The sequence below is a fragment of the Syngnathus floridae genome, chromosome 3 (genome assembly GCF_059516105.1).
Source record: "Syngnathus floridae isolate MCC-2025c chromosome 3, RoL_Sflo_1.0, whole genome shotgun sequence".
NCBI classification, from domain to species: domain Eukaryota; kingdom Metazoa; phylum Chordata; class Actinopteri; order Syngnathiformes; family Syngnathidae; genus Syngnathus; species Syngnathus floridae.
The window spans coordinates 2,507,600-2,522,789 of NC_142415.1; the positions used below are offsets into that span (position 1 = coordinate 2,507,600).

The 15,190-nt window shown below is 41.6% G+C and overlaps 1 protein-coding gene across 1 annotated transcript in view; it reads left to right on the top strand.

The window, feature by feature from the left end:
* The window catches only part of tmc3 (transmembrane channel like 3), a 112,279-nt gene that overhangs the window by 79,736 nt on the left and 17,353 nt on the right, over positions 1–15,190 (top strand). Inside the window, exons 11-16 of the mRNA XM_088371486.1 lie at positions 2,465–2,574; positions 2,679–2,757; positions 3,914–4,171; positions 12,331–12,459; positions 14,196–14,263; positions 14,518–14,646. Coding sequence (XP_088227612.1) covers positions 2,465–2,574; positions 2,679–2,757; positions 3,914–4,171; positions 12,331–12,459; positions 14,196–14,263; positions 14,518–14,646 — 773 coding nt within the window. The remainder of the gene's footprint in view (positions 1–2,464; positions 2,575–2,678; positions 2,758–3,913; positions 4,172–12,330; positions 12,460–14,195; positions 14,264–14,517; positions 14,647–15,190) is intronic.

A 15,190-nucleotide genomic window follows, 5' to 3' on the forward strand; every position in this document is an offset into this window, starting at 1 on the left:
TTGGCAGTTTCGAGTGCTTCAGGTATGGGCATCTGGCTGTATTTCTTGGGAACTAGCTTTTTCATTGCACCTTTCTGGGCCTCTGTCATTTGGCTCAATTCTCTCCGTGCTATCTTGATTTTGGCCTCCAGCCTTCTCTTCCATGGTGGGCACTGTTGTGGTCGCATATGGTCATTCTTCTTGTAGCCAAGCATTTCTAGGATCACTGCTGCTGAGGTGTATATCAGCTCATTGGTTTCAGTGATGGTAGCCGTAGGAATTGTTGTCAGTGCTGCATTCACATCTTCTAGGAGACTTTCTGAGGGTACTTCACTTAGCCTCTGCAGTGTGTATCTAGGTTCCCGAGCATTCATTCTCGCCATGATCTTGTTCTTCAGGTCAGTTGCTGCCTCGTTCAGCTTGATTGTGCTTATTGGGGTTTCGTACCCAACCTCTGGACTTGTACATGGATTTGACTCGTCTCTGACCTGGTGCTCTGGTTGACCTTCGCTATGGCATTTGTGTTGTATCTCATCAATCTCGAGCTGTGATAGCAGGTGCTCTTTATGGATATTGGAACATTGAGCTACTAGTTGCTTGGCCGATAGTGTTGACTGTGGGTATCGAAGTTGCCATTGTTCCCGCATTCTCCGCATGTAACCCCTCTCGCTCGGGATATATATATATATATATATATATATATATATATATATATATATATATATATATATATATATATATATATATATATATATATATATATATATATATATATATATACACACTGGTGTTCTTAACACTAGAACAGCGGCTGTTTTGATCTACCTCTAACAGCGGGGTGCATGTTGCGCATGTCATGTTATCGCGATCGTCTTGTTCGAGCGCACGCCCCGATAACGTAATTGTGTGAGGATATTGTAACGGAGTGACGAGTCTAATTGTATCATAGTTTATGGAGAAAAACAATTTAAAAGGGACATTCGACGTGCTGTCAAATCAGTCATATTTAAACTTGCGCAATGACGTCGGCATGCAGTCGCGGAGGAAAACAGAAATTTTGGGGGGAATTTTTAGCAGCATGGGCGATAATTAGAGGTATGAATGTTTTTTATTTATGTCATCGCTAACACACAGGGCGATTATTAGAATATGGGCGGTAATTAGAATAAATACGGTATATATATATCTATATGTGTATGTGTATATATATATATATATATATACATATATATATGTATATAGATAGATAGATAGATAGATAGATAGATAGATAGATAGATAGATAGATAGATAGATAGATAGATAGATAGATAGATAGATAGATAGATAGATAGATAGATTTGAAGTTCACATATCATGGAAAGTTACGGAATGTATGTACGTATATCTGTGTCTCTAAGGTACGGTGACAATAAAAAATCCTTTTTGATTATTTCTTTGTAATTTATTTTTACATCTATAATGCACTTGTTTTATTACTATGTGTAATTAGCTGCAGTATTTATTAAGGGGGCGGCTCGGTGGAGCACTGGTTAGCACGTCCGCCTCACAGTTAGGAAGGTACCGGTTCGATTCCACCTCCGCCCCTCCCTATCTGGAGTTTGCATGTTCTCCCCATGCCCGCTTGGGTTTTCTCCGGATACTCCGGTTTCCTCCCACATCCCAAAAACATGCTTGGTAGGCCAATTGAGCACTCCAAATTGACCCTAGGTGTGAGTGCGAGTGCAGATGGTTGTTCGTTCCTGTATGCCCTGCGATCGGCTGGCAACCGGTTCAGGGTGCCCCGCCCGCTGCCCGATGACTGCCGGGATAGGCTCCAGCACGCGCGCGACCCCCGTGGGGACAAGCGGTATAGAAAATGGATGGATGGATTTATTAAGGAGTTATTGTTGTTGTTTTGACTGTGGAATGAATTAAACAAATTACTGTGTATTCTTATGGGAACATTTGATCCAACATACGAATATTTCAACATATGAAGTAGGTGCCGGAATGAATTAAATTTGTATGTTGAAGTTTGACTGTACATAAGATACCTTGATCTTACTAACAGACCTACGTATTTCTTAGAAACAAAATCTTTTGTTAGAGGAAAAGTAGTAGAAAATTGTGACTTGTGGAAAATTGTGACTTGTGGTCGGCTGAAAAAACAGTAAACTCATGGTTTTGAACTTGTCCTTGCCTACATATGTTTCGTCGCGTGTATCCCAATGAGAAAGAACAAACATGGCAAAGAACTAGTACAATATTACATTTAAACTCAGCTATCATTTAAAAAGAGTTTAGCTGGCACATAACGGGTGGAGATGAATGAATTCAAAGGATATTCATTAAGAATTATAACTGGCAGTCTCCTGACACATATTTTTGCACATCTCAACCATGGACCAGGGCCAAATTGACTGTTCTACCACTGTTGGCTGACCGACCTGTCTATTCCTGGAAAACAATGTCTAACATGTCTAACCACTCTTTCTTCATCGAGGTGAGTGTTGTGGTTTCTCTCATCACCATGATTGCTCCATCAGCCTTTGAACTGGTAGCTCAGCTAGAGATGTATCATCCAAGAACATCACTGCGTTTCCAGCTGGCAAGGTATTTCAACTGTATTGACTATAAGTTTTTAATTATTTTTCAGTATACAATATGGTTTTTGTCTTTCCTTACTTCACATTAATTTTATGATTATGTGTTCACAGAGTGCTTGTTTTATATTTAGGCAATCTCTACAGTCTTATTATTGCCCTCCTCGATAAGGTCAACAGTATGAGCTCTGCAGTAAGTATCTCGTAAACCATATAAAATATTTAATGTATTTTTTTTACACAAGGAGCTTTTTTAAATCATTTGTTCATTCTATACTTAGACTGGTATAAAAATTATCAACAACAAAAATCAGGTAGGTCTGTATTTTACAAAATGTATATTCTGTAAAAAAAATATTAGCCCTCCTGACTGGCTTTTATTGATGTGAAAGAACAGCAGCACAGAACCTCACTCAGATGATTTAGCGCCTACCCTATCCTATCTGACTACTGACTCCCTATCTGTGACTCAGACACTCAATAGAGGAAACTATTTTCAGTTCCTTCACTCAGTGATCTTTTCCGGTCAATCACCACTTAAAGTATGTAATCAGAAGTGCATGGGGAAATGTAGATTTTAGGGTAAATTGAATATCACCCTTTTGACTCACTGTAACAAAGACGTAATGTAAAAGACAATATTTGGGTGGTTCTCTGAAAGTATAATTCTAGAGTGAGACATAGCAAACAAAAACAGTGATATTTGAGAAGTGATATGAAATTTATAGGATTTACAGAAAGTGTGCAATCATTACTTGAACAAAAGTAGGCAGGTGCATAAATTGGGGCACCCCAACAGAAAAGTCCTCCTTTTGCAGAAATACTTTCTGTATATCCTAAATACTTCATTTCACTTCTCAAATATCACTGTGTTTGTCTGCTATATGATACGTATATTTAACAGAAATTGCTGATCCGAACAACCAATGATTTATAAAGGAAAATCATGAACATGATCAGGGGTGCTCAAACTTTTGCATACCTAAAGGAACCCAGTCACTGCTAATGTAGTGGCCTAATGGACAAAAATTGTCATTATAAGTCTATGACTAAACTGTTCTAAATTACTGAAAGCACCTCTTGCCTTTAAATACCTAGGCAGGTTAAGTTCCCACCCAATTTGAGTGAGCATGTGAGTGTGAATGGCCACCAGTCCTGGGTAGAGTCTGATTATTGTTTTTGTCACAGTCACTTAGTTGGTGTTTGCAAAAAACTTGTTTCATGACTTTTTAATGTAAGGCTAACAAAATACAATAATGTACTTGGAAAAATAAAATTTAGGAGATTTTACACATTTAAAAGAGACAGACTGTCATGGTAAAGACAGTATATATATGGATGTTTCCCAGATTCCAGCAAGTCCAGCTAACTGGTCTGACACCAACTCCTACTTAGCAACTATCGCGCAGCCTGTTGCATCCAGCCTATCTACTACCCTGGTGTCTGAGATCTCACATCGCAACAGCACCATCGCCACCATTACCACAATGCTGGATGTCACCAACAGAAGCAGGGGCAGCTCTGAGACCCTCTCCAACCAGACAGCTCAGTTTGAAAAGAACACTCGCTCTCAACAGGACCAGTGCTGGGAAACCTATGTTGGGCAGGTAATGTTTTTGATTTACAGTAGTTACAGTTAAGTAATAATATGTCAAGTGGCCTAAATCCAATATAGTGCTGTGGTCAATCCTTATGATTGGCTGTAATCTGTTCAGTATGTACCACACCTCTCACCCTTAGTCAAATGGGTTAGGTTCCAGCTGGCTTGTGACACTGAACAAGTGGTATAGAAAATGTATGAATTTGAATTGTAATCTATAGATGAGATATTGTCACACCATGGTGAAGTTGTCTCGTCTAAGATTTGTTTTTGTCCTGTCCTTTTGTTTTATTTTGAAATCCCATTTCCCCTGATTTCAGTTCACTTGCTCTTCCTCATGTGTCCTGTGATTCTGCTGACGCGAACGAAGTGGAAGAGTGGATACGTTGTGGGAGGCTGAGATAAAGTGTTGTTAGACCTGCTCTTACAGCTCTAAGCCAATCAGCGGCAAAGATACAGATCAACTTGTTCCCATTGGTCTCTCGGCCAATAGTGCGCTGTAAAGTCATATGGGCAGACAAAGTCCCGCGCTCCAAGTGACGCTGCAAAAAGCCGAGGCGCACCAAATATAGTAAACGCAATATTTGTTTTCATAAAAACAGAGTCCGCAATAGGTGAGGCGCAAAGTGGTGAGGGCTCACTGCATGACGACGTATGAACTATTCAGCTTACATTAAGTCTCTCGGAACGCGTTCTGTTTGCGTATGTTGGTGACTGGTGAAGGAAATTGAAAGATGTGACAGGGCACTTCAGCTGCAGAGAGGCTGCTTGTTTCTCTTAAATCAGCCACGGAGAGGCTAATCTTTGTGATATATGTTGAAGTAGTCATAAGTAAAAATGTCCATGTAAATTTTGGTGTCAATGTATAGCTGTTTTTGTACACTTTAAGCGATAGCCTGTACAATGATTTACAATGGGGAAATTGTCTTTCTTCGGTGACATCAACCAAGACATGGAGTGGGGGGCTATTCCTTTTCCAAAGTAGGTGTTGTAAGCCATTTGTTGTTTCATTATTCCTCCAAAATGAATGGATAAAATACAAAATGCTTGTTCTTTCATTTGTCTGATAACAAGAAATACATAAACTGGGCTAGTTAGTGAAAATTTAATAATTTTCAGTATACCATCCCTTTAACCTATTGTAATTGTAAAGAAATATACAACTAGGTTTTAATTTGCAAAAACTGAAAATTAAAATATGGGTTTGCAAAACAGATTATTACCATCATCATTGTATGTTATGATAACAATTCTAGGAAATATCTTGTCTGAAATGATCGACCTCTTGTCATTCTGAGAATCAGGATTGAGTAGTGAGTGAGTAGTTCATATGTGTGCATCACAATTCTGAGGTTTGGGTTTCAAATCGATAAGTGATAAGCTGATAGTTTAGAAGTACATACTTCGATGCTTTGTTTTTCCTCTCAGCTCACTTGATGCCTACAACCTAATTGAATTATTCTAAATATTAGGTTAATTTCATATTCGTTTGGCAGTATTGAGTGAGTGAGTGAGTGAGTGAGTGAGTGAGTGAGTGAGTGAGTGAGTGAGTGAGTGAGTGAGTGAGTGGTTCATACGTGTGCGTCACAATTCTGAGGTTTGGGTTTCAAATCTCTGCTCCAGCCTTCCTTTCTGAATGTCCATGTGCTTAGATATATTAAAGATTCTAAACTGTCCATAGGTTGGTTACTTTAAAAATAATTCTCAGATACTTGAAGTTTGTCATGTGAATCATAGGGATTAAATCTTAGAAATTTGTAACCTGTGATCTGGAATCTTAAAAGAGCAAAAATGCAATCCTGTTTGAGATATTATATGATGAAATATAGCAGTTGTTGAGCTGCTAGCACTTCAAATATGAGTGGCAGAAGCCCTATTTCTCTCACTTCTGACGGAGGTCAGAAGGTGATGGGAGCGTTTTCCAGCACTGTGAGGCACGGCTGGAGCAACAGGGGAAGTCTGAATCACAGAAGAACTGGTATAAGTGGTGAAATGGGTGTGGAAGAGGCACTGGCAGATTCCCTGAGCAGCAACCAAGTTCCATCCCCCAATTCCTCTTCAGTCATTACACTCTCAGCCTTGACATATAGTTGGTTTTCGAGCAGGTTTTGAGGAACCTTTAAAAGATGGATCTGATGCCGAGCAAGGTCTGGTGAATATACAAGAATGAATAAACATACACAAACTGGTCTAGAAAGTCTCTCAACACAGTCATGGCTTGGAAAACCGCAGGAGCATTAGTGAGTCCTAATGGCATGACTGGGTATTCGTCGTGGCTGCTAGGGGTGTTAAACCCTGTTTTCCATAGGCTTAATCAGTGGCTTGGTCTGGGTATTAAATGTCTCATAAGCCCCCAGTCTATTAGGTTATCATATGCTCCAGAGTTATAGTACATGGAGGTTTATTACTCCACTCTGGTCCTTTTGGCTGGACAGGCTGATACGAGGTGATCTTGTTTCCACTGTAAAAGCACCGACCTTCCTCTTATCTGCGCGATCTCTCCTCCACGCTCTGCCCAGTTGCATGGGCTCCTCCTCTTGTCCCAAGGGAATGTGCTGGGACTGGTTAGATGGCAAACAGTGAGGAGCGGTTGCACCTGATGCTTGGGAATCCCTCTGTCATCCTCAACCTGTGACTCCAAGTCTTCTTGACCTTCCGCAATCTGTGATCTGTTTCATTGCTGACAGTAATTCTCGAATTGCTCCTTAGACTCCCTTGTCCAGATTACGTGACAGATCAACTGGAACGTGTAGCTCCAAGATGGACTCTGCCAGCCCCTTAAGGAAGACGTCATAGAGTTCCACCGGCTCTCTACAGTCAGGGTGTAAAAGGGGATGCAGTCACTGATTCTTTGCCTTGTTTAAGCCTGCTTAACTCCTGAGCCTTATCCTGGTCCAGTGCTTCTCAATCATTTTCTGTGATGCCTTCCCTAGGGAGAAGAAAACATTTCGCGCCCCCCCCCATGTTATTAACATTAAAGAAAACAAAAATAAATAATAAAGAAAGATCAACTTACAATAAAGAATACCCTATTAATAACATTGTTTTTTAGTCTTTAACAGAACAGATTCAATGTGCATCACTTAGCCTGAAATTAAAAAATAAATTATAATTATTTAAACTATAAACGTTCCTGACCAACTGCCATTTTATGCTGAAAAAATACAATAAAATAATAATAAACATACATAATATTAAATTAAATAACAGCAATAAATAATATTCAATTCAAAGTAATCAGCAACATTAACTCAGGAGCACAATATATAAAACATTTTAACCTACAAAACAAAAATGAATAGATCAATTTGTGCTGTTTTTTTAATCATGATGAGGCAGCATGACGGAGACCATATCCACGGCTGCAGGTAGTATCAGCTCTTCTGCAATGGTGTGGGGTAATTTGGTACGCTGCTTTATATGATGCTTACAGTGCTTGCTGATTGACTGAAGTAGCATTCATAAAGTGGGATGATTGTTGGCAATATTCAGCTCGTTTTCGCTGAAAAACCTCAAGCATCTTATCAGCGTGATTGGGGTGCAATGCCTATATGTGCCGCCTTAATTTATTTGGCTTCATGCTGCCCGTTGCCAACATTGTAAGGCACAGTAAACACACCGGTCTTTCCTCGTCTCCCATCGTGGTCACACTGAAGCCGAGCGCTACATACGTTTCGTCATATTTCCTTGTTTTTGCTTTCGCGTGACTCTCAATTCTCTTATCGCCGTCTCTCTCCACCGTTCTTTTCAATCCTGTTAAATATTTTTCCATGGTGTTCCACTATGCTTTTTATCGCCTGCTTTGTGCTGTGTGTGCGTATGTTCCGTGCGCGCTACACTGTAGAGCGAACACTCCTTGCGCACACTTACAGTCTTCTTCTGTCGTGTGTCGTCAGACTTGTGGCTCCGTTGAGGCGAGCCAGGTCAACGTGTCGTTTCCTCACCCTGCTGCAATGTCCATTGCTGGTGTGTAGCCGGAAGTTGTGGTTGCTCTGCATCTCCATGATGAAGTTAACCATAACCATGTCTGGGATGGTTTCCAGGAGTTTCATATGCAGCCCACGCATCCAGACAGTGTTGTATGCAGCTGTGAGGTCCAAGAAGACAGAACCAGCTGTCTTCCCTGCTTGGAAGCTGTCCTCTGTCTTGGCACAGACCTGGTCCGCCGTGGACCTACCACTTTGGAAGCCAGCCTGTTGGTCACTGGGTTGAGTGTGCATGGAGGAGACGTTCCAGGAGCTTGTATGGAACACAGAGCAGTGAGATGGGTCGGTATCCCTTGGGGTCATCACTAGGCTTGTTTGGTTTCGGCAGTGCAATCAACTTGGCACGGCGCCAGATCTTTGGTAGCATCACGCACCGGAGACACATGGAGAGAAAGGAGCACAGCCAGTCGGTTGCCTTCTTGCCTTGATGTTTTATGTATTCCGGGTGGATGCCGTCGATGCCTGGTGCCTCACCAGTTTTCAGCCGTTGGATGACCAGCCCGAATTCTTGTGTTGTGAAGTCGTGGGATAAGTTGAAATCAAAGCCTGGTGCCCTGTGCAGGTCATGGACCCTCACCGATGTTCTTCTGGTGAAATCCTTGTCTGCGTTGGGGAAGCGGCCATTGCTCAGCAGTAGTGACGCGATGGAATTTGCAGAGATGGGACATTGTGCTGGAGTTGTCGACCTGCCCATCAGCTTGTTCATGGTCTGCCACGCCCGACGGCTAGAGTGTGTGAAGTCAATTGTTTCCTCTGCCTCCGTCCATCTTTGCCTGCGTTTCTCATTTAGTCTGTAGATTAGGTTGTTTGCGGCTATGTCCCTGTCTTCACTAGTTTGTGATTCTGTGTGGGCGCGAAGTAGCTCTTCACATTCGTCATCCCAGCAGGGAACATAGGCTTTGCGTACGCCGCGGGGGATTTTCTTCTTGGCGGTGGCCAGCAGCATCTTGCAGTATGACTCGTAGGCGATGTCCAAGTTGGTGGGGTGTGGGTGTGGGAGACCAGCAGCTGCCTTGTTCACTTGCTGTGAGAAGCCTACCCAGTTTGCTTTCCGGAAGTTCCACCTCTTCACATCCTTCCCTTCCACAGGCTGGGCCAGAGATGGGATGGTTATAAGCGATGGTCGATGGTGTGAACGGGGGAATCTGTCCAGGATACGTATTTCTGGTAGCGGTTCGTTGTCGCAGCATTTTGCAAAGGCCAGGTCTGGGTTGGTGATGCTGTTCCAGCGTGCAGAGTAGAAAGTGTGTGACTCCTTTGGGTCGTATAGGAGTGTTGCCTCCGCGGCCGAGGCCCATTCTGCCAGGAATTCACCATCAGTGTTGGAGCTGCTGTAGCCCCAGTCTGTGGGCTGGCTGTTGAAATCACCAGCATACATGGCGGGGGCTGGGACATCTGGCAGAGATGTTGGGGTGAACCTGTCCGGGGGCGGCTTGTAGTTGTTGACGATGGCGGTGTCTTGCACTTTAGTTGTAATCACTTCCACCTCTGCATCCTTTGCGGACTGTGCTATGGCTGACCAAGCCATGTCGTTTCGAACGAACGTCGCTATGCCGTGATGTTTGACGGCGGTGTGACCAGCCAGAGTACCCAGGAAGCTTCAAGAAGTTCGATGTGGGTCTCCTGCAGTAGAACTATAGTCACCTTGTTTTTAATGCCGATCTGTTCGATGACGTTGAGTTTAGCGGTGGTAAGGCCTTCAACGTTGAGCTACAGTAACGCTAAACCAGCTAGGCTTTGTGCGGTCTGCAGACGTGGCAAAGACATTAGTTTCGCTTTTGTAGGCTTATTAAACTTGTAAGCTACTCGTAGGGGAGGCCGCTTAGGGGCTGTCTTTTTTTCCCCACTCTTACAGTGATACCGCCACGCCCACCTACTGCAGTGGATGTCTAATTATCCTTTAATATAGTACAGCCAAAAGAAAAGCATGCTCCCTGGTGTCACACGCACCCTCCTTGGTTGCGATACCAAGGGGGGGCGCACCCCACTATTTGAGAAGGACTGTCCTGGTCCAAGCAGGCATGATCGAAGAGCTTTGAAGGGTATCTCGAAAGTCTGTGACAGACCCGCAAAGCAGGAAGTTATATGCCACTTCTGCCGGGGCCTAGGCTCTGGCTCTTCCTATCAGGCGGGAAATCATGAAAGCCATCACTCTGTGGGAAAAGCCTCGGGAGAGTGTTCAAAGTGTTGGAAAAATGTTTCTAACAGTGTTATCTGTTCTATCAGTCTGTTAGAAATGCCTTGAATTGTCAAGGCTCCCCAAAGATTTGCTCAGGGGAGCCTAGATTGAGTACCCACCTAGCATATGGCACAGGTCGAACATGTGTGATTGTTTGGGTCTCTAGCATGGCAAGAGCTAATAATGTAATGTGGGTGGTCCAGCAGATCACTAACTTGCGCTGAAATTTTACACAGCTGTGCAGCCAAGGTCATCTGAAATTTCACTTGCCACTCGACAGGCAGGCTTCTTGAGTTAGCAATGTTGCGGCCATCTGCTCCTCTGCTGGGTCCATACTGGCCAAACTGTACAGACAAGCTGGGACTCAGGCGCAGAGATGAATTGGCCGTCAAGAAAGAGCTTTATTAAAGATAGGAAAACAATGACTATTGTTAGGTCACGGATTCTAGTTATTGATCTGACTCCAAATTGTGATCAACACTTAACTCATAAATTGCTATGTCCTAATCCACACACTGGCGCACCTAACAATTTTGCGAGTTCGTTCTGTCAAAGAGAAGACCAGTAGATCAATTAGACCAAATTTACCAATTATTTATTCCTGACAAAGCGCACTAATACAGGCCTGGGTCCCGGGTCCCTCACACTAAAGCTCGTGCGTTTTTGTGACCACCAAAAGACGACACATTCTTCCGGGTTGCCCAGTTTTAAAGAAACACAATATGAATATTAAAGCATGCAAAATATTGTGAGATGATTGGTGGATGGCCATCTCCTCCCCGTCCAGGTGTCGCTGAGGTCAGACGGTTGGGTTTTCCCCTCGAAGCCCGGTCTCATAGACGTGCTGTTGTTCTCGTTCCTCACCGACCTTGAGATTATCTCGTCCGGTGCTCCCTGTCTGGGCCTATACACAACACTTCCAAGAAAACAAGTTCATGCAGTTGGCCTGCACATTCTTCGCCCCCCACCAATCCACACGAGCACTCTAATACTAGATATTAATATGATTATAAGTTTAACACAACCTTAAAAAATATGTTTGCAAACTGCCGAAAGCACATTTTCCTTTACTATGAAACAAACTAAAAGCTCTCCAACTGGGAGGATGACTAACCTGAAAAAAAAAAAACGAGTCACTTCTAAAAAAAATACTTGGACGCTCTACTCTTAAAACTAAAAAAGAAGCAAGCTATAAAAAGAAGGCCAGATTTAAAGGCTGGATTCAAAGACAGCATATGTTGGCTAGAATTTTTCACGTGCAGTCGTGTCGCTCCGAAGGTGACGTCATCCAACTGAAAAAGTGACCAAAAGAGCGGCCTTCAAGGACACAGCCCGTGAATTTGGACAAAGCTTATTTCACATGTGAGGGTAATGGCAAACAGGTGGACATAATCAGGAATAAGGGTGGACATTGATGTTACATGAGGAAAGGCAAGTGACCTGAAACGAGGAGAGTCAGGATTTTCAAAATAAAACAAGGAATGACAAAACAGAAATAAACTCACACGAAACCACCTCACCACGGTGAATCTGGATGAAGTTTATGAGAGCCTGGGACCTTGGAAGCCTTGGAACCTGCTGCATACACAAAACTGTTGAATTCAATCAGGAGTTGCAAACAAACACGCATGAACAATCAAATCAACGGTGATGGAAAAAAATGTATGACCATTTCAGACATAAAGCACTGTTTGGATGTAGTACGTATACTTGATGAATACTGATGTAGTACTATGGACGCATCTCTGAAATCCCCCCCAAGACTGACTGTTCCTAAAATTTGGTCTTTCAGACAGGGCCTGTTTACAGTATGCTAATTGGTCTACTGTAGCTAATGCATTGATAATCCATCCATGGAAGATAAATTAAACTTTTTAAAGACTTTAAATAAAAATGAGTCAGTCTTTTCCATGACACGATTTGCATTAAATAGAAATAGAGACCTTTTTTGTTTGGTGTATAACTACTATTTCTGTCTTCATGTTTAAACCAAACCTCTAGGAAATGCTGAAGCTGTCCATCATAGACATGATCTTTACAGTGGCCAGCATCCTGCTCATTGATTTCATTAGAGGCTTGGTCGTTCGTTACCTCAGTGACTGTTGCTGTTGGGATTTGGAGAGCAAATTTGTAAGTTGAACACCGAACTAACCCATTATTATTTTCTTATTAATGAATGAAGCAGTTTTTTTAATATGCTTAATGTTTCACATTTCTTAAATTGACTGAAGGTGAAAATGTCAGCACATGCAGTGGTTAATTAATTAATTAATTAATTAACAGGGGCGTGCACTGGTTAGCATGTCCGCCTCACAGTTAGGAGGGTGCGGGTTCGATTCCACCTCCGCCCCTCCCTGTGTGGAGTTTGCATGTTCTCCCTGTGCCCGCATGGGTTTTCTCCGGGCACTCCGATTTCCTCCCACATCCCCAAAACATGCTTGGTAGGCCGATTGAGCACTCCAAATTGCACAGAGGTGTGAGTGAAAGTGCGGATGGTTGTTCGTCTCTGTGTGCCCTGCTAGTGGCTGGCAACCGGTTCAGGGTGTCCCCTGCCTACTGCCCGATGACAGCTGGTATAGGCTCCAGCACGCCCGCGACCCCCATGGGGACAAGCAGTATAGGAAATGGATGGCTGGATGGATAAATAAATAGGGCTGGGTGATATGGTTAAAAAATATATCATGTTATAACTTTTAACTGTATCGATGCATGTTGCTATTTTTTTATAATCTTCAAAATAAGAACCAGAGGAAAAAAATTGATTAATTTATTGTAAAATATAATATTTAACCTTAAATACACAGTCAATTGGCATAAGATGAAATTATGTGAAAATGTGAAAAAAAATGATTTTGTTTGGTTGATCTCATGTTCAAAAATAAACTTCAACTTCAACGTGACTATGAAAAAGTCAAATTAACTAGTCATTTAAAATATTAAATAAACATATTTTTAAACAAAATCTGCTTAGTAGGGCTTAATGCATCACAATGGACATATTTCACATTAGTCCACGATTGATTTTTTTTCTGATTGAAAATCAGAAAACAAATAGATTGAAGATAACATTAAAGACAATTAAGTTGATTAAAGATGAAAATTAAATAAAACAACTCTCAAAAGGAAAAACAATTCAAAATATCTGGTACTAAAGCACATTTTAGTGATCCTAATTTCCTTTGGGCCCTTGTGTCAATGTGGCATGAATGTAATGTCACACTGTATCCTCTGCCTAGATGCAGAATGAAGATATTGGGGTTTGCTTCCTGATTTTTTTTTAAATCGATATTATATTGAGCGCAATTTCTATTGTTATTGATCAGCTGTCTATTGCAATATATATTGATATTGAATTATTGCCTAGCCCTAATCATAACAACCATAACAACAATAATAATAATATAACATTAACTTTTCATTTTGGTTTTATTCACAAGGATGTTATATTTGTCTTTAATGCGGTCTCTGAAGATTTTTAAGCTGCATTGCGTACCAAAATAATGAGATCAGCAATGGTACATTATTAAAAATTTCTCCTGTAGCACAATATTGTCTAAGAATTTTTAAACCTTTTCCTAAATCTCTTTTTCAAGAGCGACAATATGTAATCTATACAATATATAACCACCCCATACCCTTGATTCCCTACTATGTGGTATTGGATACTTCATAAATGATTTCACGTCATTAGAATTGATTAGTATGCTGAGAAATATAATGCAATTATGTTAAGTCTTTCGCTGGTGGTTATTTAATTAAATTCTGCAATTGGTATATTGTACTGTACATTTACCCAAATCAAATTGGGAAATTCATGAGATTAGATTAGATTCAAACGATACCAATATTCTTTTTTGTATTTCCAGCCTGAATATGGGGAATTCAAAATAGCAGAAAATGTCCTGCACTTGATTTATAACCAAGGGATGATCTGGTAAGTTGAAAGATTTGTAAAATGTTTAGGTAGCTTGACTGCCATTGAAGTTCTGTTTAAAAGTTAACCGTCTGTTCTGTACTGCTCACTATCCATGCCCTTGTTAGAAACACCCACAATGTCTCAATTGCACTTCTGTAGCTGACACATCAGGTTTCATCATATAATTTCAGAATTGTCACCTTGCAGTAAAGAACATAATGTCTTTTACCGTTGTCACCCAGTTGGTGTGTAAATAACTTTCTTTCCCACAGGATGGGAGCTTTTTTCTCCCCTTGTCTTCCTGCCTTCAATGTGTTGAAGTTGATTGGGCTAATGTATCTCCGGAGCTGGGCGGTCCTCACTTGTAATGTTCCCCATCAGCAAGTCTTCAAAGCATCCAGGTCAGGCATTTACATCAACTGTAACAGACAGCATACTACAGTATAATGGTTTGAAAAGTTTACGGTCTACAGTCTACAGTGCTCCCTCGCCACTTCACACTTCACATATTGCGGCCTCGGTGCATCGCGGGTTTTTATGAAAACATAAATTGCGGATATATTTGGTGCATCGTGGCTTTTTGCGGTGTCACTTGGAGCACGGGGCTTTGTCTGCCATACGATTTCACAGCACACGATTGGCTGGTAGAGGAGACTTGACCAATGGGAACATGTTGATCTGTATCCTTGCTGTTAATTGCCGTAGAGCTGTAAGAGCAGCTCTAACCACGCTTTATCTCAGCCTCCCGCAACGTATCCACTCTTCCACTTCATTTGCGTCAGCAGAATCAGCAGCATCTCAGATGTGCACTTTGTTTTGTCACGAACGAGGCAAGACAACTAAATGCAACATGGGCTGTTTAAAAATACAATAAAGTGTTGATAAATAAAATTATAAAAGTCTTGTACGGATATCGTAAAAATATTGACTCTTCATTGCGGATTT